Raw genomic sequence first — 22,424 nt, forward strand, 5'->3', positions numbered from 1 at the left:
TCTCCCAAATCTATTAACTTGTTTCTTTAAATTCAAATGGATACGATGATATGCAGATTCTGGCATGTATATACTATGTAGGTAAACTTCTTTTTCATTTTCTGTTTCCTAAGTAAGAAAAATCCCAAACTGCTTTTGCAAGTATATAATCTAATTAATTCCAATATAAAACTATTTGGTAAGAATTATTTTAGTAACCCTACTTTAATTCACTAAAATTCATCTTGTTGGTGCTTTTTGGCATATGTAATTGACAACACTTCTTTGGTTGACTTCTGGAATTGTTCAACTCTTTGCTCTTTTAGAGAATCCGTGTTAAAAAAAGACACTGATGAAGAGAGAGCTTCCTTACAGAAATCCATCAGTATTACTAGTGCCTTGCTCACAGAGAAGGATGCAGAACTGGAAAAACTCAGAAATGAGGTGCTGTACAATCTAGAGCTGAGTATTTATACTCTCTGTCCCTCCCATGCTTCTCATTTTAAAAAGTAGAAAAATAAAATCTAAAATAAAACTGAGAAAAGGTCTGGTTTTCGCTCCAGAAAAGGAGCCCAGAACCCTAAAAAGAGGGGTTCAGCTACTTGCTTATGGACACTAAGGGAGTTTGTCAGGAGGAAGGAGTTAGGGCCTTAAGTTGCAACACAATTTCTAACACAAACTTTCTTAGTGAGCATAAGCAAGTACATTCCAAGCGCTTAGTACAGTGTTCTGCTCATAGTAAGCACTCAATCAATACTATTGAAAGAATGAATGAATGAAGTAGTCTAAACCCCTTTGTGTCTTAGCGTCCCAGATGAGTGGGGTTGCAACTCTTCCTACCGTTTAAAGGAACTCATCACACTTTGTTTTTCTCCCTACTCCTATGTGTTGGTCACAAAGACCAACAGACAAGATGCGAAAGAGGACACACCACCAGCATTAAACATGACAACACAGTGAGACACAGTGTTTTGTATGCACGGTGTGGTGGGGATTCTGGGTCCCACATCGGCCTTTTCAGACACACAAAAACACACACACACACACACACACACACACACACATAGGTCAACTTCACTGTCAGTGGTCTCTTTTTCAAATATGAAGAATTACTATCTAAACACATAAATATATAGTATCTTTATAGATATATGAAGTATCTATAAATGATTTTTCCCCCCACACTCCTTCCAAGTATCCTACAAGTCAGGCAAACTCTACACAGTAATACAAATGAATCTGGGAATGGGTAGCATTTAGTATCTCAGTGGAGGGAGTGGAACATCTATTTTCAGGTTTCTTGTTCAATTGCTCATTCCCTAGGCTTTTTTGAATTCTTCCCCAGATTCCATATTGCTTGAAGCCTAATATATCTATGCTTCAGGAGAGTGGTTTATTTGGGGGAAGAGTGTAGCTTTAAAACAGTTTATCATGTGCATATTAATTTGTTTCAGAATAGGAAGTAAGCTTACGCATTTCTAAATAACTTGTTCAGGTTACAGTGCTCCGGGGAGAAAATGCCTCTGCCAAGTCCTTGCATTCCGTTGTTCAATCACTAGAGTTCGATAAAGTGAAGCTGGAGCAAAAGGTGAAGAATTTAGAGGAAAAACTTAAAGAAAACAAGAAACAGCTTCCTAATGTAACCAGCTTCTCAGGTATGGATTAAGTTTGTCTCTCCTTCCTTTACTTCAAGCCTAAGGTTCCCCTAAAATGTTACCCTTGATAGCGATTGATCCCATTTAACTACACTGCTAGTTTATCCAGGGATGTGAGATTGAGATTGCAGGGGTCTACTGTAGTTTCTGAAAGTGGTTGAAAACCTCAAATAAAGGTGGTCGAAGTTCACCGCGCTTAGTACAGTGCCTGGCACATAGCAGTTGATCCCATTTAACTACGCTGCTAGTTTATTCTGGGGTGTGAAATTGGGATTTCAGGGGTCTACTGTAGTTCCTGAAAGAGTTTGAAAACCCCAAATAAAGACGGTCAAAGTTCACCTCGCTTAGTACAGTGTCTGGCACATAGTAAGCACTTAAGAAATACCATCATTATCATTATTATTATTATTATTATTTCCCTCCCTCTCTGCTTCCCATTCACCTGGCAGCTCCCTTCCTATACTTTCTTCCCTTTCTTCCAGAGAGCCCCCACACACACACACACCCTTGGCCCTCCTCCATAGCCCTGTGCAAGACAGGCTGACCTTACCCATGTGGTGGAATGAAGAACAGCATTGACCAGAGAAGATGAGAAATGAAACCACTCCTGTATGTCTCACATGCAACCTAAGGAAAAGAGGGGGGGAGAATGGAGAGAAATGATAAGAGGGCACTTTAGCCTGTCTCTGTTGTCAGTTGAACTCACCCAAGCTGTTAGTACAGAACTCCACTATACCAGCATTTAGTAATTTCCCCCTCCCCCTCATCCCCAGCCATGCTGGCTTGTCCCCATCTAATTCTCTTCCTCCTCCAGCTCTACCCCTCCTTTCCTGCTATGTATGGGACTGGGCTCCCTGAGACGGAGACAGAACAGCTCACGCTTCGCAGGGGTCTGGAATGGCCCAATGGGACCCAAAGTGTGGCAGATGGTCCCGATAGGTTCAGGCCCACAGGGCTCCGTGTGGGCCCGGGGTCCCTGCACTGTGATACTGCCACTAGGAGGGGCCTGGGATGGGCCCATCCCTCTAAGATGCCACCGTCTCCTCTTCCCCCTTCTTCAATCCCTCACCTCCATTATTAGGGATTATGAGTACTAATTCTGTTGTACTCTCCCAAGTTCTTAATTGAATGCTCTGTACGCAGCAGGAGCTCAGTAAATTCTGTTGATTGATTGAGATGTTAAGGTATGTGGGATATAGTGTGAATTTTCCTAAACTTGACCCATCAGTCAGGTAGTCCTTGCATTATGAGAGAAAGAGTAAATAGTGATTTCTTAGACGTGTCCTTCAGAGAGACCACATAAACATTTATTTTCCTAAATAAGACCATCTTGCTGTCACATTCTCTGGCCTATCATAATCTAATTTCAACTCACATATTGTACTGTAAGAGATTCCATGTTGGCCATTGAAACTTTTCTTTAAATATTTTCCATTATATTCTCTCTCTCTCTCTCTCTCATTCTCTCACTTTGTAGGTGATATTGCTGCCACCCAACAAGAAGATGAAGAAAAAGCACAGGAGAGCCAGGTAATACATTAATTTTAAAGCGAGTTAGATCAGAGTTTTCAAAACTGGGGTCCTTAGAAGTCAAAATTTCAGACACTCCGAGGCTTTTTCTGCTTAATAGTCCTTTAAAAGCGAAGTCCAAGTAAATACCAGCAAGATATCTTGTTCTTATTTTACCTAAAACTAAATAAGCACACTGATCTATCTTTCATTTAAAGGAGGGAAAAACTATTGTGTACTACATTTAGGATCAGCTGTGTGCCAATTACCCATGAAAGTTTGTGTGGTAGTTTTTACATATTAAAAGAGCTGTATTTAGAAAGTGTTAATCAAACATCTGATTACATCCTTAGAAGTTAAGGCTTATTTTGCCATCAGTAGTGGAAATTCTGTATTAATAATGTGCGTCTCTCTTCCTCCCCTCCTTTGCTTCCATCTACTTTTGTCTACTGCTGGCAACACTTTCTTCCAATCAGCAAATGGTTTGTTTGCTTCCTAACCTTTCTCATTCTGTGGTTGTGGGCAATTTCCTAGCACTTTTCTTAGTCCTTTCTTGTTCGGAGAAACCTTAAATGGTGTTCCCCGCAGGATGGTGAATTTTATAAGCGACCGAGATCTAGAGCAGACGTTTTGCTCATTGATGACCCGAGAGACACTTTTTTTGACAAGATGGTCTACAATGAGTTCAAAGCTCCATTTTTTGTGCCTTAGTTGTGTGAGGCACCTTCTGATGCTCAAAAAAATTCTTGTTGAAGGTGGAAAAGATTGCAGTCATTCGTTTTCTTTCCACAACTAGCCAGCATATGATGTTTCAATCAAGGAGAAGCAAAGAGTGTGGATTTCCTACAGCTTAAATAATCAAAAAACTGTCTGATAGAGTTGTGTTGTTGAAAGGCCTCACGGTTTCTATTTAAAGGTCTCATGAGATGGTGTTGGAAGCCTTTAGTATTTTCAGAAGAAGGAGGGAAAATGTGCCTCTTTTGGATTTGGGTGTTCCTGGCAGCCCTAAATTCTAAAAGACCCTAGGATTGGGAATCTGGAGACCTGGGTTCTAATCCCAGCTCCACCACTTGCCTGCTGGGTGACCTTGGGCAAGGAATTTGACTTACTTATGCCCCAGTTTTCCTCACCTGAAAAATGGGGATGAAAAATGTGTTCTCTCTACTCCTTAGGCCCCAAACCCCATGTGGGACAGAGACTATATCTGACCTGATTCTAATGTATCTACCCCATTGTTTACTACAGTGCTTAGCCCAATAAATACCACTATCATTACTGTTTTGATTATTACCAAGGTAGAGGGAGGGGACTTCTGAATTTTTCACCCTCACAGTGTCCTCTCTCCCAATTTTCATCAGCCAGACCTAGCATATTCTGTTTTCCTGTGGCCAAGGCCCCAGTGACACAGTGTACCCATCCCAGGGTGTCACCTCCTTCTTCCTCAATTAAAAAGGTCACATTCACCATAGAGGTTTTGGCGCCATCCTATGTAACAATGGATCTCCAGTAATCCGGTCTTCCCACATTTCAGTCGTGCTTATTATTGATTGGCTTGAGGTGTTCTGATGTCACTCAAGCTTCATACCTATTTCCTCCTCCTCAAACAACTGCTGTATATTCACTGAAATGGGATGACCAAAGGAAAAGTAAAGCAAAACCAGAGCTTAGAAGCATGACTAGCTCTGTGCTAGGTGCATGGACTCCTGATAGAGAAATAGGCAAGGACTCTCTACACAAGGAACTTAAAATCTAAGTAGGGTGGTACAATGCTATGTATCTTTGATCTCTTTTTAAAAAAGTGGACTTTCATATTTTAAAAAGTGGACTTTTGTTGTTTTTCCTTTTTTTTGTTTGAAAATGAATCAGATTGATTTCCTAAATTCTGTCATTGTGGATCTTCAACGGAAGAACCAAGACTTAAAGATGAAGGTGGAGATGATGTCAGAAGCAGCTCTCAATGGAAATGAGAATGAAACAATTAATTATGACAGGTATTTGCACTGGTTTCTACATATTAAGGATTGGCAATACCTTTCAGAAATGCTATTAAAGCTAGGTCATCAAGGGCCCTAAAAGTTTAAGAAAACTTGGGAAAATTCAAGTAACCTTTCTCTTATGCTGAAGTCAGAGGAAGTGAGAGAAAAATCAGAGACCCTTCCCCATAGTTTGATCTGATTTAAAAGCCAAAACGAGTCACCGTATCTACTGCTCTAAAATTTCCGCTTAATTTTTGTTCTTGCACGGAGAACATACCTCGAAATTTTGGCTTCCCCAGTCAGTGGGATTACGATTTTAGATTCTGAATATTCTGGAATTGACTTTGCAGCGACGAACAAGAGAAGCAGTCCAAGAAGCCGCCCCGCCTCTTCTGCGATATTTGTGATTGCTTCGATCTCCACGACACCGAGGACTGTCCGACGCAGGCTCAGGTGTCAGAGGAGCCCCCCCACTCCACACACCACGGGAGCCGGAGTGAAGAACGCCCATACTGTGAGATCTGTGAGATGTTTGGGCATTGGGCAACTAACTGCAATGACGATGAAACCTTCTAATGCGACCCAAGGGCAGGGACGCCATCTTTACCGGATGCGCTAACAGCGGACGGTTTCACACCAGCATTTGAGTGTGTGCAGATGTCAGGAAAATGTACATTCTTTCTGACATTCATCGACAAATCTAGGAAAGGATTTTATCCGGGCTTATACTTTTTTTCCCCCCTCCGATAAGCTAGAGTTGAAATAATACACAATTGACTAATTAGGTGAGTTGTCACCTCTTATTTGTCCTTTGGATTTGTTTTAACAGGACATTGCTCTGGATGCCTTTTGATTTATTATCCCTAGGGGAACCTCTGAGAGCATAGGACTATTCTTATGCTGTTAATCTTATTTAAATAACTTAAAATTATGCTGTTAATTTTCATATTTGCACTAAGATATTTCAAGCTGCATTTGTACATGTAGTGTTTTTTTAAGCTTTGACACTGGAATGGGTTTGGAAAAATAATTCCATCTTACATTTTCATCTACTCATTTTAACTTTCATTCTTGATCATGGAACAAATGGTTTTCTGCACTGCCTACATATCAGGAGTGCCTTTAGTTCAGGTTTGAAGACAACATCTGTGTACTTAGAAAATCATGAAACAGGTAAGGGGAAGAAGGAAGGCCCCAGGAGCTGCTGTGGGAACTTTTTATAACCTGTATGCTGCACACACTTACTACTGTTTGTGTGACCTTTATTTTCCTTTTTGCATAATTTCAACTTCTAAATATTGAGTGTGTAAATAAATATATATATATTAAAAAAACTATATTTTGGAAAACACACTGTAAGTTTTTGCTTTCAAGTTTTTAACTTTATTCAAAAGAGAACTTTCCACAGGTTCATTCAGATATGTCTTTCTGGAGCAGAAACAGCATCGCCATCGCACCCAGCTTTACTGCGGGTTTGTTCGTTCATTCGTTGTTTAATCTAAAAATATGGAGACAAAACAAATTCTGATTTTCCTTCCATGGCCAACTTTCCCACTGACTGCTTAGTTGGAATTTGGTTTGTCCAAAATCTATCTTCCCTCCATTTCTTGCATTTGCTTTGTTTTTAGATGAATTTAACTTGGAAACCCAATATTTCCAGTTTGAGATTTTTTCATCGTCGATAATGAAGAAATGAATGACTGGAACCATTTATCAGTGTATGAAATCTTCTTTTGAAAGTCTTAAGCATATCAGCGTATATAAAATAAAATACAGTGCATTGTCCATGCCACATGCACAATAAATGTGGGGTTTACTCTTCTATAACTGTGTGTATATATATGTATGTGTATACATATATATATATGGCCTTGATGTATTTTTCCCTCAATATATAACTGAGTATTTGGCATATGAAAATAAAAAACCTTATATGAAGTCATTCAAGATTTGGGTTCTGAATGTATTATAAGAATTGTTCTAAGAGAAATATGTAAAACAGTATTAAAATTTGAGCAATTGAGTGTGCTGTATCTACTTTAATAAATGGTTATTCTCTTTGTCCTTTATAGTAGGTGCATGCTATTTTCAGAGTTTGTTCCACCTCTGCTGTCGATAATCTTCTTCTACACCTAAAGCAGATAGTCAATGTAATGTGTTGCCTTGTCGACTCTGCCAAGGAAGTGCTTCCCTTCTATTCCTAGAGTCTTAGTAAAACAGCTCTTAGAGAATTACTGTTTTTCAGAACAGTGCAGAGCCAAGAGAATGTAATTACCCAATTTGGCCAAATCTTCCAAGCCAAAGTTAAATTATCTGACTATTAAGAACTTAAAAATTCCTTAAGATTCAGATTCAGAATGTTATCGTATATGATTTGACTGAGGTGTATTTTCTCCTAAATAGGCTTATAGGCAATTTTATGTAGAAAGTGTTGTGACTTTCCTAATGCCACAAGAGGGACATAGCTTTGATCATATCTTTCAGGCAGAAGATAGCAACCCCATGAATTTGGGTGGGGCTGAGTGCTTAAGAAAAAAACAACACAGTACATTGGTATTTATTGGTCAACTTGATCAGTTCTTGAAGTGCTGGTTACCAGTTCTAGAGTAAAAGCAACCTTCCTGCAGGTCATGCAAATCCCGAGTTAGTCATCAGTCTCTGGAATAACAGCTGTCCCTAAGGTAATATGGATCCTAAATTTGTCAGCCATTCTGTCCTCTTGGGACCAGCTTGTTACATTAGCTGAAAAAATAGCCCTTTTTCAGGCAACAACATTCTCAATTCCTGTCAGTTGCTCAGAGTTATGAAGACCTCATTGTGTGTCTCCTTTCAGCCCTCTAATTGAATAATCCTTCAAAGCACCTCCACCCCAAATGAGCAGGTGGCCCTTCTATATACTGAGAGAAGGAGTGGAGTGGGTTTGGAGTCTTTTTGGCATAATCAAATGTTAGTTCTAACTCCTGTGAAGCAAAAAAAAAAAATAATAATAAAGCCTGTTACACTTGGTACATTGACTTTCTTTTGGCGTTATCCTGGAACTTATCCCTCTAGACCTTAAGCTTGTTGTGGGCAGGGAATATGTCTGCCAACTGTTACACTGTACTCTCCCAAGTGCTTAGTACAGTGCTCTGCACACGGTAAGTGCTCAATAAATACAGTTGGTTGGGTGACTGATTATGCTAATATGTGTGGTGCCATTTCTCACACTGCCTATTTCTTCATAGTGCAATCTGAAAAATGTCTTGGGGCGAACACTGAGGATCCATCCGTACCCAAAGGATTAGTAGTTTTCTAGCCCCAGCTCTGTCTTCTCATCCTGCTGCCATCAAAGTTCAAAAAAATCCAAGATAGCCAGAGGTAAACAGGATGAGAGTGATGGACACCAGCACCTTTTGGCTACATGCTGAGAAGCAGTATGGCCTAACTGAAAGCGTGCCTGAGAGTCAGAGAATGTGGATTCTAATCCCACTTCTGCCCGTCCCTGCTATGTGTGACCTTGGGCAAGTCTCTTCTTAACATTATGTCTCAGTTAAAATGGGGATTTACCCGTTCTCCCTCCTACTTAGACTCTGAGCCCCATGTGGGTAAGGAACTGTGTCTAGCCTGATTATCTTGTAGCTACCCCAGCGCTTAGTACAGAGCCTGGCACATAATAAGTACTCAACAAATACCATTTTTTTAAAATCTAGTTGTTTGAGGAGCATGGCCCTACTGGAGAGAGAACAGGAATGGAAGTTAGGAGATCTGGGTTCTAATTCTGACGCTGCCACATGCTTACTAAAGTGGAGAGAGGCTGGAGCCAGGGAGACTAATGAGGAGTCCAATTCTGTCATCTATCCATGATAAGGTGGCCATTCGAGTGGAGGAGGAGGGTCAGATGGGGAAGCGTTTTGGAATTGAGTCGTACAACAAGGTTGCTGGCTTCAGGGACAAGGAGGATGATGATGTTATCAATGGAGTTAGGAAAGTTAGGAGGGATTTACATCGAAAGTGTAGCAGGGAAGATAAATTCAGTTTTGGACATGTTGAGTTGGAAATGACTTTAGGCCATCTAAGTGAAGATATCCCAGAGGCAAGGGGAAATGCCCAATGGAGGGAGGTCAGGGCTAAAGAGGTTTGATCTGGGAGTCATCCACAGGGAGGTGGAGAAGAAGCATGGGCTAGTGGAAAGTGCAGAGCATGGGCCTGGGACTCAGGACCTGGGTTGTAACCCCAGCTCTTCCAATTACTGCTGTGTAAACTTGGGCAAATCACAACTCTGTACCTCACTTAAAAAGGGGATTAAATATCTCTTCTCCCTCCTACTTAGACTGTGAGCCCCATGTGGGACAGGGATTGTATCTAGGCTGATTAACTTGCATCTCCCTTAGCTCTTAGAACAGTGTCTGATGTATAGTAAGTGCTTAACAAATACCATTAAAAAACCAAGGTGGTAGCTTAAGTCATGTGTGTAGGTGAGTTCCCCAAATGTATACAGGAGCAGCGTGGCTTAGTGGAACGCAGACTGGGAGTCAGAGGACGTGGGCTCTAATCCTGGCTCTGCCACTCATCTACTGGGTGACCTTGGGCAAGCCATTTAACCTCTATGCCTCACTTATCTCATCTGGAAAATAGGAATTAAGACTGTGAGCCCCATGTGGAACAACCTGATTACCTTGTATCTACCCCAGTGCTTAGAACAGTGCTTGACACATAGTAAGTGCTTGACAAATACTATTATTATTAGAGGGGTGACACAGGGACCCAGGAAAAGGATGAGGATTACCACCGTTAAGGGTTGAGAAGAGGAAGGGGAGCCGATGAATGAAACTGAGAAGGAGCAATCAGACATTTATTGACTGTAGGAGAATATGAAAAACATGTTTATGAAACAAAGGTCTAAATGGAGAGAATGGTGCCGGCTGTTTAAGGTGGTAGAGCAGTCAAAGGGGATAAGGATCAATCGATTGAGCATATTTTTGAGCACTTATGTGCAGAGCACTGTACTAAGTGCTTGGGAGAGTACAATACAACAGAATTAGCAGACACATTCCCTGCCCATAGCAAGTTTAAAGTCTAGAAAAGATTAGGAGGAAGAACCCATTGGATGTGGCGGTGAAAGGATAATTGGTGACCTTGGAAAGGGTAGTCTGAAAGTCTCAACCCTCTGGCTCCTAGTAGGAGAATAAAGGGGGTGAAACGTGGCTAGCCTTGGAGCCCACTGAGAGAGGGAAAAATCACAGGCCAGATCCCCAATTAATAGTATTTGAGTGCTTACTTTGTACAGAGCACTGTGCTATGCACTGGAAAGAATACAGTACAATAGATTTGATAAACATTATCCCTGCTCACAATTTGTAGTTATTGAATACTTACCGTGTGCAGAACGCTGTATTAAGCACTTGGGAAAGTACAATACATTAGAATTGGTAGAAATAATCCCTGCCTACGAGGAGCAGAGTGTATAGACTAGAGGGGGAAGACAGACAACAGAATAAATTACTGATGGGGAAATGATAGAGTTTAAGTGCTGTGGGGAGAGAGTAAAGTGAAAGTCAAAGTGCTTTAAGGTGACGTGGGGCTGACAAGGGGTGAGAGTGCTTAAATCGATGACATATAAGTGCTTGCCTTGTGCAGTACAAAGAATTGGTAGACATGTTCCCTGCCGACAAGGAGCTTATAGCCTAAAGGGGGAGACGCACTTTAAAAAAAATAAATTTCAGATGCATACATCATGGGAAGCAGCAAGCCCTAGTGGATAAAGCATAGAGAACAGTGCCTGACACATACTGAGCACTTTAATACCATTTTAAAAATGTGCATAAATGTTGTGGGGCTGAGGATGAGATGAATATCAAGTGCTTAAAAAGGGTATTGATCCAAGTGCATAGGAGATGCAGAACAGAAAAGAAGTCAAGAAAAGAGGGCTTAATGGGGAAGACATCTTGGAGGAGATGTAATTTTAATAAGGTTTTGAAGGAAGAGTGATCTTTCATATAAGGTTGGTATTTGTTAAGCGCTTACTGTGTGCCGAGCACTGTTCTAAGCGCGGGGGTAGATACAGGGTAATCAGGTTGTCCCACGTGGGGCTCACAGTCTTAATCCCCATTTTACAGATGAGGGAACTGAGGCACAGAGAAGTTAAGTGACTAGCCCACAGTCACACAGCCGACAAGTGGCGGAGCTGGAATTCGAACCCATGACCTCTGACTCCCAAGCCCGTGCTCTTTCCACTGAGCCACGCTGCTTCTCTATATGAAGGGGGAGGGGGCTTCCAAGCCAGAAGGAAGACAAAGGGCAAAAGGGTCAGCAGTGAGATAGTCAAGATCGAAGTTGGCTTTAGAGGAGCAAAGTGTACGTGCTGGGTTGTAAGAGGCAATGTGACAGAAGGGATTTGAAGGTGGAAAGAGCGATGGGCTTTGGATACTAATGGGAGAGGGAGTTTCATGCCTGAAGGGGAGCTGAATAGTCTCAGTCAGAGGCAGAGTCTGACAAAGGCGAGAGGAAGGACTGGCTCATCCCCCGGACCTCCCCCAAGCTTCTGGCCAGGAAAGAAGCGAGAAAACCTCTGGCCAGGCCCAAGAAGCCACAACCTGGTGGCACCTTTCCAGCTCCACTCCTTCGCAAACTGCATCAGCTCCTAAGGGCACTGCAGCAGAGTCACCCCTGCCCATCCTGCTGAGGAAAAGCAATCGAACGAAGCGGGGCCACTCTTCTGACAGCAAGATCGATGCAGGACGAAGGAAAAGGGAAGCAGCGAGGCCTAGTGGAAAAAGCACAGGCCTCGAGGTCAGGGGACCTGGATTCTAATCCCAGCTCTGCCACATCTACTGCGTGGACCTTGGGCAAATCATTTATCTGTGCCAGTTACCGCATCTGTAAAACGGGGATTAAGAATCTGAGCTTCATGTGGGACATGGACTGTGTCCAACCTTAGCTTGCATCTACCCTGGTGCTTAGTAAAGTCTCTGACACATAATAAGCACTTAACCTCTGGCTTTAAAGGACTCAGTCGCCTTGCCCTCTCCTACCTCCCCTCAACACTCCCCTACTTCAACCCAGCTCTCACACTTCACTCCTCTAATTCTAACCTCACTGTACTTCAATCTCATCTATTTCACCGCTGACCCCTCACGCATGCCCTGCCACTGACCTGGACCATCCTCCCTCTTTATATCTGACAATTACTCTCCCCAACTTCAAAGCATTGAAAAGCAGCATGGCATAGTGGATAGTGTATGGGCCTGGGAGTTAGAAGGTCATGGGTTCTCCCATTTCTGCCACTTGTCTACTGGGTGATCTTGGGCAAGTCACTTCACTTCTCTGTGCCTGTTACCTCATCTGTAAAATGGGGGTTGAGACTGTGAGCCCCACTTGAGACAGGGACTGTTTCCAACCCAATTTGTCTCCACCCCAGCGCTTAAAGCCTGGCACATAGTAAGTGCTTAACAAATACCATAATAATAATTAATCATAATCTCCAAGAGAACTTCCCTAAGCCCTACTTTCTTCTTCTCCCACATACTTCTACTCTGCCCTGACTCACTCCTTTTATTCATCACCCCTCTCAACCCTACAGCTCTTATGTACATGTCTGTAAGTTAGTTATTTATATTAATGTCTGCCTCCTGCTCCATTCATTCAACTGTATTTATTGAGTGCTTACTGTGTGCAGAGCACTGTACTAAGCACTTTGGAAAGTACAATACAACAATAAACAAGCACAGTCCATGCTCATCAAAAGATTACAGTCTGGGTTTATGTTGGTGGGGGAGGGAGAGAGACGTCAATAGTGCTTGTCACATAGTAAGCGCTTAACAAATACGATCATTATTATTATTATTATTATTGTTATTACAAATAAACTACAGCTATGAGAAGCAGAAGCAGCATGAGAAGCTGTGAGAAGCAGTGTGAGAAGCTGATTAGTGAGAAGCAGCGTGGCTCAGTGGAAAGAGCCCGGGCTTGGGAGTCAGAGGTCATGAGTTCTATTCCTGGCTCCACCACTTGTCAGCTGTGTGACATTGGGCAAGTCACTTAACTTCTCTGTGCCCCAGTTACCTCATCTGTAAAATGGAGATTGATACTGCAAGCGCCACGTGGGACAACCTGCACACCTGGTACCCCCCCAAGCGCTTAGAACAGAGCTTTGCATATAGTAAGTGCTTAACAAATATCATCATTATTAGTTATGTACATCAGTGCTGTGGGGCCAGGAGAGGGGGAAGAACAAAGGGAGCAAGTCAGGACAATGCAGAAGGCAGTGGGATAAGACAAATGGAGGGGGCTTAGTCTGGGAAGGCCTCTTGGAGGAGATGTTCCCTTCAGTAGGCTTTGAAGGTGGAGAGAGTGGATTTGGGGACACTGTCAGCTCGTTGTGGGCAGAAAATGAGTCTTTTTATTGTTATACTGTACTCTCTCTGTACTGGAAAAGAGAATGGAACTAAAAAAGCAGGGAGGATTCGAACTCAAGGTGGTGATGCAAGCAAGGAAAAGTAACACTCTAAGCAGTGCTGGATAGATCAGAAAAGGGGGAATATGACTGAGGAACGAGTGACACAGTGGCCCCCCTCTCCAGTTTGGCTGTGCCTTTATTTACAACATATAGGAGAAGTAGCCAATCACAAAAGAACTCGGCACAAGTGTGTTTTCTTCAATGCCAAAAGAGACTCTTCAAGGAGGCCTTAAGTGTTTTGGCTAAGAAACAATCTCCTGTCCCCCGGAATTTGGAATTTACGGATGTGGCATACATCCCACCTGAAATGGGGGACTTCCTGAGGCAAGAACAGAGTCATGTAGATTAAGAGCTGCTATCCTCAGAATGCTCTTCCAAAACACTCTCTCAAGAGCTTACTACAGTGCTCTGCACACAGCAATTCGGAGTCAGAGGTCATGGGTTCGAATCCGGACTCTGCCACATGTCAGCTGTGTGTGTGGGCAAGTCCCTTCACTTCTCTGTGCCTCAGTTCCCTCATCTATAAAATGGGGATGAAGACTGTGAGCCCCGCGTGGGACAACCAGATTCCCCTGTGTCTACCCCAGCGCTTAGAACAGTGCTCTGCACATAGTAAGCGCTTCACAAATACCAACATTATTATTATTAAATGCGTATGGATGAGTGGAGAAGCAGCGAGGCTCAGTGGCAAGAGCCCGGGCTCCTGATAAATACCAACATTATTATGATGAATGGATGAATGAAGGGATGAATGAATGGATGAATGAGCGAGAGATTGACAACTAAAGGTGGGGCCAGAAGGGCAGCCAACCGGAAGTCGCCGCCGAAGAGGAAGAGGCGACTTCCGGGTTCCCAGTGGGAGCGGCCGGCGCGCGTCACGTGGCGCGCGCGGAGGGCGGGGGGGTCACGTGGCCGGGGCTTCGGGCGGCGGTGACGTCAGCGGGGGCGGCCAAGCCCGGCGAGGCGGGAGATGGCGACCCACCTGTCCTACGGGCGGGTGAACCTGAACGTGCTGCGCGAGGCGATGCGCCGGGAGCTGCGCGAGTTCCTGGACAAGTGCGCCGGGAGCAAGGTGAGGGAGGGCGGGGCCGGGGAGGCGGGAGGGCCCGGGCCCCACGGGGCCGCCAGGACTGGCCGGACGTGCCCTCCGCCGCGGGCGCCTCCAAGTGCCCGGATGAGGGAAAGGCAAGGCCTCCTTCGTGGGCAGCGGCGCGCGCCTCACCAGGACCTGCTCATCTCCTCCTCCTCCTCCTCCTCCTCCTCCTCCTCCTCCTCGTCATCATCGTCCAGGAGAAGCAGCGGAGGGCATGGGTTCTAATCCCGCCTCCCCCGCTGGTCAGCTCTCCGACACTTTGGTCAGGTCACTTCTTTGGGCCTCAGTGACCTCATCTGGAAAATGGGGGTGGTAAAGACTGGCAGCCCCGCGTGGGACCACCTGATGACCGTGTATCAACCCCAGCGCTTAGAACAGTGCTTGGCACATAGTAAGCGCCTAACAAATGCCATCATTAGCATTATTATTCTCTGGGCCTCACTGACCTCATCTGGAAAATGGGGATGATAAAGACTGGGAGCCCCGCGTGGGACCACCTGATGACCTTGTATCAACCCCAGCGCTTAGAACAGTGCTTGGCACATAGTAAGCACTTAAATGCCATAATTATTATTCTCTGGGCCTCAGTGACCTCATCTGGAAAATGGGGATAATGAAGACTGGGAGCCCCACGTGGGCCAGCCTGATGACCTTGTTTCTCCCCCAGTGCTTCGCACATAGTAAGTGCTTAACAAATGCCATTATTATTATTATTGTTATTAATCCTTGCTCCACCACTTGTCAGCTGTGTGACTTTGGGCAGGTCAGTTCACTTCTCTGGGCCTCATTTCCCTCATCTGTAAAATGGGGATGAAGACTGTGAGCCTCAAGTGGGACAACCTAACCACCTTGTATCCCCCCCACCCCCCAGTGCTTAGAACAGTACTTTGCACATAGTAAGTCTTTAACAAATACCATCATCATTATTATGCTCTTACTAAATGTTATTGAATGAATATTATTATTATTATTAAAGAGGATGGACCTGGAAGTCAGAAGGACTTGGGTTCTAATCCCTGCTCCTCCACTTGTCTGCTTTGTGACCTTGGACAAGCCACTTCACTTTCCTGGGCCTCAGTTACCTCATCTGTAAAATGGGGATTAAGACTGTGAGCCTCGCGTGGGACAACCTGATTACCCTGTATCTGCCCAGTGCTTAGAGCAGTGCTTGGCAGAGAGTATGCACTTAGCAAATACCATAATAACATAATAATAATATAGTGTATATATTATAATAATTGTGGTATTGGATAAGCACTTACTGTAATAATAATAATAATAATGTTGGTGTTTGTTAAGCGCTTACTATGTGCAGAGCACTATTCTAAGCGCTGGGGTAGACACAGGGGAATCAAGTTGTCCCACCTGGGGCTCACAGTCTTAATCCCCATTTTACAGATGAGGCAACTGAGGCACAGGGAAGTGAAGTGACTTGCCCACAGTCACACAGCTGACAAGTGGCAGAGTTGGGATTCGAACTCATGACCTCTGACTCCAAAGCCCATGCTCTTTCCACTGAGCCACGCTGCTTCTTCTGCTGTGTGTCAGACACTCTACTAAGCACTGAGGTGGAGACAAGCAAACCGGGTGGGGCACAGTCCATGTTCCATATGGGGCTCACAGTCTTAATCCCCATTTTACAAATGAGGCAACTGAGGCACAGAGAAGCCATGCATCTTGCCCAAGTGGTAGAAGTGGGATTAAGACCTAGGCCCTCTGACTCCCAGACTGTTCTAGTTCTCTTTTTTATGTTACTGTTGACTGTTCTAGTTCTCGTTTTTACATTACTGTTGACAGCACTCTGCATATAGGAAGCAGTCAATGAATACCAGTGTTTGATTGTACCGACCCCTCTTCAGCCTTGTAAACTCGTTTTGAGCAGGGAATGTGTCTGCCAACTCCGTTGTATTCTTCCAATGCTTATTACAGTGTGCTGCACGCAGTAAGTGCTCAATGGATTCCCTGGATTGATTGTCATGCAAAGTCTCTTCAGTAATAATAATTATGGTACTTTTTAAGCACTTACTATGGGCCAAGCACTGGGATAGATACAAGCTAATCAGGTTGGACAGAGTCCCAGCCCCACATGAGGCTTTCAGTCTTAATCCCCAGTTTAATAACTGAGGTAACTGAAGCACAGAGAAGTGAAGTGACTTGCCCAAAGTCAGACAACAGACAAGCGGCAGAGTTGGGATTAGAACCCAGGTCCTTCTGACTCTTAGGCTGGTGCACTATCCACTAAGCCACACTTATTTACCCCTCCCTCAGTCCCACAGCACTTATTTGTATTATTATTAACAATGATAATAATAGTTATGGTTTTTGTTAAGCAATTACTATGTGTGAAGCACTGTTCCAAGTACTGGGGTAGATACATCATCAGGTTGTCCCACGTGGGGCTCACAGTCTAAATCCCCATTTTACAGATGAGGTAACTGAGGCACAGAGAAGTTAGGTGATTTGCCCAAAGTCACACAGCAGGCAAGTTGCGGAGCTGGAATTAGAACCCTAGACCTCTGACTCCCAAGCCCATGCTCTTTCCACTAAGCCACACTGCTGTCTCCCCCTCTAGACTGTAAACTCATTAGGGGCCTGATTTAATTGAGTCTCATTTTTCCCATTGCACCAAGGGGGAAATTGAGGCCCAGGGCTGGGAACCAGGGCCTGCCCAAGGCCATTTCACATTCCCAGAAAAATGTAGGCCAGTGCAAATCCTGGTGGGCTATTCCTGGGGTGCTGGGATCAGTGGGAAGAGTTCTGGGAATGCTGAGAAAATTGTGTTTTTGTAGTATGAGTTGTGTTTTTCAGTAGTATGGTTGAATTTGAAAGGGGAACAAACAGCAGTTGGAACTTACTGTGCCTCTAGTATGTGTCAGCATGCCTGGCCATAAGCCATAACGACTAGTACAGTGTTTTGCTCACAATAGGAGTTCCATAAAATGGTTGAGGATGTTAGAGTCCAAATAGATGGGTAGTCACGATTGTAAATTCTCCAGAACAAGATCTATGGTGAGAATATCGGAGGATGAAAATCTAGCCCTGCTCGAGGTAATCACTAGTGGTTGATTTCAGGGTTGGAAGGAGGGAGCCTGTTTTACTGCCTCTTGTAACAATTAGCTCAGAGTCCCCAGATCAGTGAAGAGACAGCAGGGAAAACAGAGCTCTTCTAGTTCACAAAGAGAGCTGTTTTAGTTCTGAAATACTCTTGAGTTTATAAGCAGTGTGTATTGAGACTATGGTGGATTCAGAGTTCTGTGAATACTGCAGTAGTTTGATTAGTTTTAAGATGAGGGGCCGGTACTAGTTGGCTTTCTTGATTAGTTGGCCAGTTAATCACCTTGCCCCCTCCTATCTCACTTCGAAACTCTCGTAGTACAACACAGGCCACACTCCTAGCTCCTGGGGGTCAGGTGGACTTGGGTTCTAATTCTGGCTCTGTTACTTGTCTGCCATGTGACCTTTGACAAGTCACTTCACTTCTCTGTGCCCCATCTGCAAAATGGGGATTACGATTGTGAGTGCATAATGGGCAGGGACTATGTCCAACCTGCTTACCTTTTATCTACCCAGTGCTTAGTACAGTGCTTGGCACAATAAGTGCTTAACAAATGTCATTTTTTTAAATGATCTCTTTGTGAGAGTGGATGGAGTGGGGATGATGAGGTTTCCTTGGCTGAGGAGGAAGGGCATTCCAGGCAGGGGAAGAACATGTGAACATATTCGACTTAGACTCTGAGCCCCATGAGGGATAGAGACCGTGTCCAACCTAATTCCCTTGTATCATTCCCAGTGCTTAGAAGAGAGTGCGACACATAGTAAGTGCTTAACAAATTCCATAAAAAATCCCCCCAAAACAGTGTGCCAGAAGTGGGAGGGTCGAGAGAGAGGGACAGTTGGGATTGGTTTGGGTGGAGCCAAAAGCACCAGCTGGGGAATAACCAGAGAAGAGAATGGTTAGGGAAGAGGAAGCCAGCTAATGGGAAGTAGCGTGACCCAGCCGAAAGAGCCCGGGCCTGAAAGATAACCTAGAGTTAGAATCCTGGCTCTGCCGCTTGCTTGCCGTGTGACGTCGAGCAGGGCACTTAACTTCTCTCAGCCTCAGTTTCCTCTCCTCAGTTTTGAGGAGAGGAGTGATGTGCTTTGATCAGAAAGCTTAGGGAGCTAGATGAAAAGGGCAGAGGCTGGGAGGTAGTCTTCCGTCAGGAGACGGGTTTGAGTCCTGAAACCGGAAAGGTGGTTGTAAACAACAGTTCATCTGGGAGGGAGTAGAACTTGTGCCGCAAAAACAGTTAGAGAGCAAAGGACAATTTTGCAAGATATACGAGCAGAACCAGCTGGGTGTATTAATTCAAGTGTATTTATTGAGCACTTACCATCTGTAGAACACTGTACTTGGGAGAGTACACTACAACATTAAACAGACATGTTCCCTGCCCGCAGTGAGAAGACCCAGAAGTGTCTGGGGCATTAAGCCCCTCCCCATACTCATATGTTCACCGACATCAGCATATAAGGTTGTCCCAAGGCTCATATAACCCTAGTTATGGCCATGTCTACCAGCTCCTGGGCATCAGAGCCTGATGATGACATCCATCATCTGTCGATCTCTAATCATCTGTCTCCCCCGATTAAACTGTGAGCTGGTCATTGGGCAGGGACTGTCTCTATCTGTTGCCAAATTGTACATTCCAAGCGCTTAGTACAGTGCTCTGCACTTAGTAAGCGCTCAATAAATATTATTGAATGAATGAATCCATGTATAAACAAAATGCGGGGCCTCTTACTCTGCATTTTGCTTGAGAGCTACAAGGTACTAGAGTTTATATAGGCATTTTAATACAGCATGGCGTAGTGGATAGAGCACAGGCCTGGGAGTCAGAAAGTAATGGGTTCTAATCCCAGCTCCTTCACTTGTCTGCTATGTGGCCTTGGGCAAATCACGTAACTTTTCTGTGCCTCAGTTACCTCATTTGTAAAATGCGGATTAAGACTGAGCCCCAGGTGGGACAGGGATTGTGTCCAACCCGATTTCGCTTGTATCCACCCCAGCACTTAGTACAGTGCCTGGCACACAGTAAGCGCTTAACAAATACCACAATTTTATTATTACTAGTAGTAGTAGTTGATAGCTCAAGGTTTAAATCTAGGGAATTCTAAGAAAGTGTTTACAACCTTAGATTGTGAGCCCCATATAAGACAGGGACTGTGTCCTATCTGATTATCAGTCATTAATATTTATTGAGTACTTACTGTATACAGAGCACTGTACTATTCCCTTGGAGGAATACAACAGAATTGCTAGACATGTTCCATACCTAATCTTGTGTCTATCTCCGCGGCTGGTACAGAGTAACTGCAAATGCCACAAATATTACAATGGAAACTGTAGTAATTTGAATTCTTCTTCTTTACAGGCAATAGTTTGGGACGAATACCTAACAGGACCATTTGGATTAATTGCACAGTATTCTCTCTTAAAGGTAAATGCTCCCCAGGGTTTGTCTGGGCTATGACTATTGAGATGTTGGTCGACAACTCTGATGAAGGCTTGCCCAACAGGGCATATTTGCAATTTCTCAAATTTTGATTAAAGTCCAGGCAGTTGTGCCATCAGAAACATTTTTCCCCCTTCCCTGGTACTTTGCTTGTTGCTCACTTCCCTGACTTCACCTCAGGGAGAGATGTAGAGAGGTAGTTCTCCACCCTCATTCCTATGCGAACCAAATGTAAGTCTTCCCGTGGGCAAGTACATGGCACAGGCAAAGAGAAGAAACCCAGCAACACCTCCCTTCCTCCCTCCCTCCGTCCCTCCCCCCCCTTTCTTTAAGGTGGTACATGGAGCCGTGTTGGGACCCTACATACACATCTTTATGAGAAGCAGCATGGCTCAGTGGAAAGAGCACGGGTTTTGGAGTCAGGGCTCATGAGTTCGAATCCCAGCTCTGCCACTTGTCGGCTGTGTGACTGTGGGCAAGTCACTTAACTTCTCTGTGCCTCAGTTCCCTCATCTGTAAAATGGGGATTGACTGTGAGCCCCACGTGGGACAACCTGATTCCCCTGTGTCTACCCCAGCGCTTAGAACAGTGCTCGGCACATAGTAAGTGCTTAACAAATACCAACATTATTATTATTATTATCTTTAAACTGGGGATTAAGAAGGTGAGCCCCCTGTAGGACAGTGAACTGTGTCCAACCTGATTATCTTGTATCTACCACCTGTCAGCTGGGTGACCTTGGGCAAGTCGCTTCACTTCTCTGGCCCTCAGTTCCCTCATCTGTCAAACGGGGATGAAGACTGTGAGCCCCACACGTGACAACCTGATGACCCTATATCTCCCCCTGCGCTAAGAAGTACTCTGCACATAGTAAGCACTTAACAAATGCCAACATTATTATTACCCCAGCACTTAGTACAGTGCCTGGCACATAGTAAGTGCCTAACAAATACCATAAAAAAAATAATCCAGGGTTAACTTGGTTTGGGAGCATTATGGAACCATGAGTCCATATTTTTTCTATGACAGTATGAGCTTCTATTTCATGGTGGACTCTTATATTGGTGCTTCCATAAAGTATTTTGAAGTCTTTTGTTCTTATGCTCATTGTGCTATGAGCGTTAAGTCTCTATGAAGCATTGCCCTTTCTATCAAAGCTGCTGTCTCCTAGGTAACTAGAATAGTTATCCAAGCGAGAAAGTGGCATTTACTGAGCCCTTACTTTGTGCGGAGCACTATACTAAGCCCTTGGGAGAGTACAGCAGAGTTGGGAGACATGTTTGCTGCCCTTAAGGAATTTGCAGTGTAATGAGGGTCCTGTGCAGGATTGGACAAGCCACACGTTCACCTCTTTGTGAGCTGCTGTGTGGATTGTCCACCGGCCTCTATTATGTATGATTTTGGCTACATGGGGGCAGTGTGCTAGCACCCAGGCTTTTCAGCAGTGGTCAGAGCCACCACCCATGTGAGTTCGGTCTAGGCAGAGCCTCAGCACGCCCACCCCTGTCTCTCTGGCTTCTGACACAGCCTTCTTCTGCCCACCACTGCCCCGCCCTGTCCCCTGGGAATGCCAGCTGTTCGCCCCCCAACCCCCCTCACCACTAGAACACCCAGTTGCCATTCAGGCCACTGCTGCTCTCCACCATACCGAGCCTCTGGTTTGCGGCTCTCTGGATCACGAAGCTTGGCCATTCCTGACCCAGTGTGCCACTCATAGTCCTCCCTACCAAGTGCTGCCACCCTCTTTAATGGTGATCATATAATAATAATTATGGCATTTTTTTTGTTAAGCTCTTACTGTGTGCCAGGCACCGTTTAAATGCTGGTATTTGTTAAGTGCTGTTCTAAGTGCTGGAGAAGATACAGGCTAATCAGGTTGGACACACTTCCTGTCCCACCTGATGCTCACAGTCTTAATTCCCATTTTACAGCTGCGGTAACTGAAGCACTGAGAAGTGAAGTCCCTTGCCCAAAGTCACGCAGCAGATAAGTGGCAGAGCCAGGATTAGAACCCATGTCCTTCTGACTCCCAGACCTGTGTTGTGTCTATTAAGCCACTCTGATTCCCTTTAATGTGTTCTTCGCTCAGCTAACAGAGTTAGAGTAACCTGGAAATCTTGGATGAGCGTGGGAATCTCCCATCTAGAGGGTTGACCAGCCTTGGCCCCAAGACGTCAGGCCCAAGAATCTGCATGTTGGAAGGCATTGTAATCCAGTGGAGAAGTTGACTGATGTTAGTGCACCTCTTTGAGCCCAGCTATTCAGTTTCCCACTGGTTCTCG

At 44.5% G+C, this 22,424-nt stretch overlaps 2 protein-coding genes across 11 annotated transcripts in view; both read left to right on the forward strand.

The window, feature by feature from the left end:
- Window positions 1-7,188, forward strand: part of CLIP1 (CAP-Gly domain containing linker protein 1) — a 107,131-nt gene extending 99,943 nt beyond the window's left edge. For all 10 annotated transcript variants that reach the window (XM_029058589.2, XM_029058590.2, XM_029058595.2 and 7 more), the window contains 5 exons: window positions 306-423; window positions 1,475-1,634; window positions 3,112-3,164; window positions 5,010-5,134; window positions 5,470-7,188. In XM_029058589.2, coding sequence (XP_028914422.1) covers window positions 306-423; window positions 1,475-1,634; window positions 3,112-3,164; window positions 5,010-5,134; window positions 5,470-5,695 — 682 coding nt within the window. In that variant the 3' untranslated portion in view covers window positions 5,696-7,188. The remainder of the gene's footprint in view (window positions 1-305; window positions 424-1,474; window positions 1,635-3,111; window positions 3,165-5,009; window positions 5,135-5,469) is intronic.
- Window positions 7,189-14,481: 7,293 nt separating this feature from the next.
- Window positions 14,482-22,424, forward strand: part of VPS33A (VPS33A core subunit of CORVET and HOPS complexes) — a 30,581-nt gene continuing 22,638 nt past the window's right edge. Inside the window, exons 1-2 of the mRNA XM_029057948.2 lie at window positions 14,482-14,625; window positions 20,061-20,126. Of these exons, the coding sequence (XP_028913781.1) occupies window positions 14,524-14,625; window positions 20,061-20,126 (168 nt within the window). The 5' untranslated portion in view covers window positions 14,482-14,523. The remainder of the gene's footprint in view (window positions 14,626-20,060; window positions 20,127-22,424) is intronic.

The sequence above is a fragment of the Ornithorhynchus anatinus genome, chromosome 2 (assembly GCF_004115215.2).
Source record: "Ornithorhynchus anatinus isolate Pmale09 chromosome 2, mOrnAna1.pri.v4, whole genome shotgun sequence".
NCBI classification, from domain to species: Eukaryota; Metazoa; Chordata; class Mammalia; order Monotremata; family Ornithorhynchidae; genus Ornithorhynchus; species Ornithorhynchus anatinus.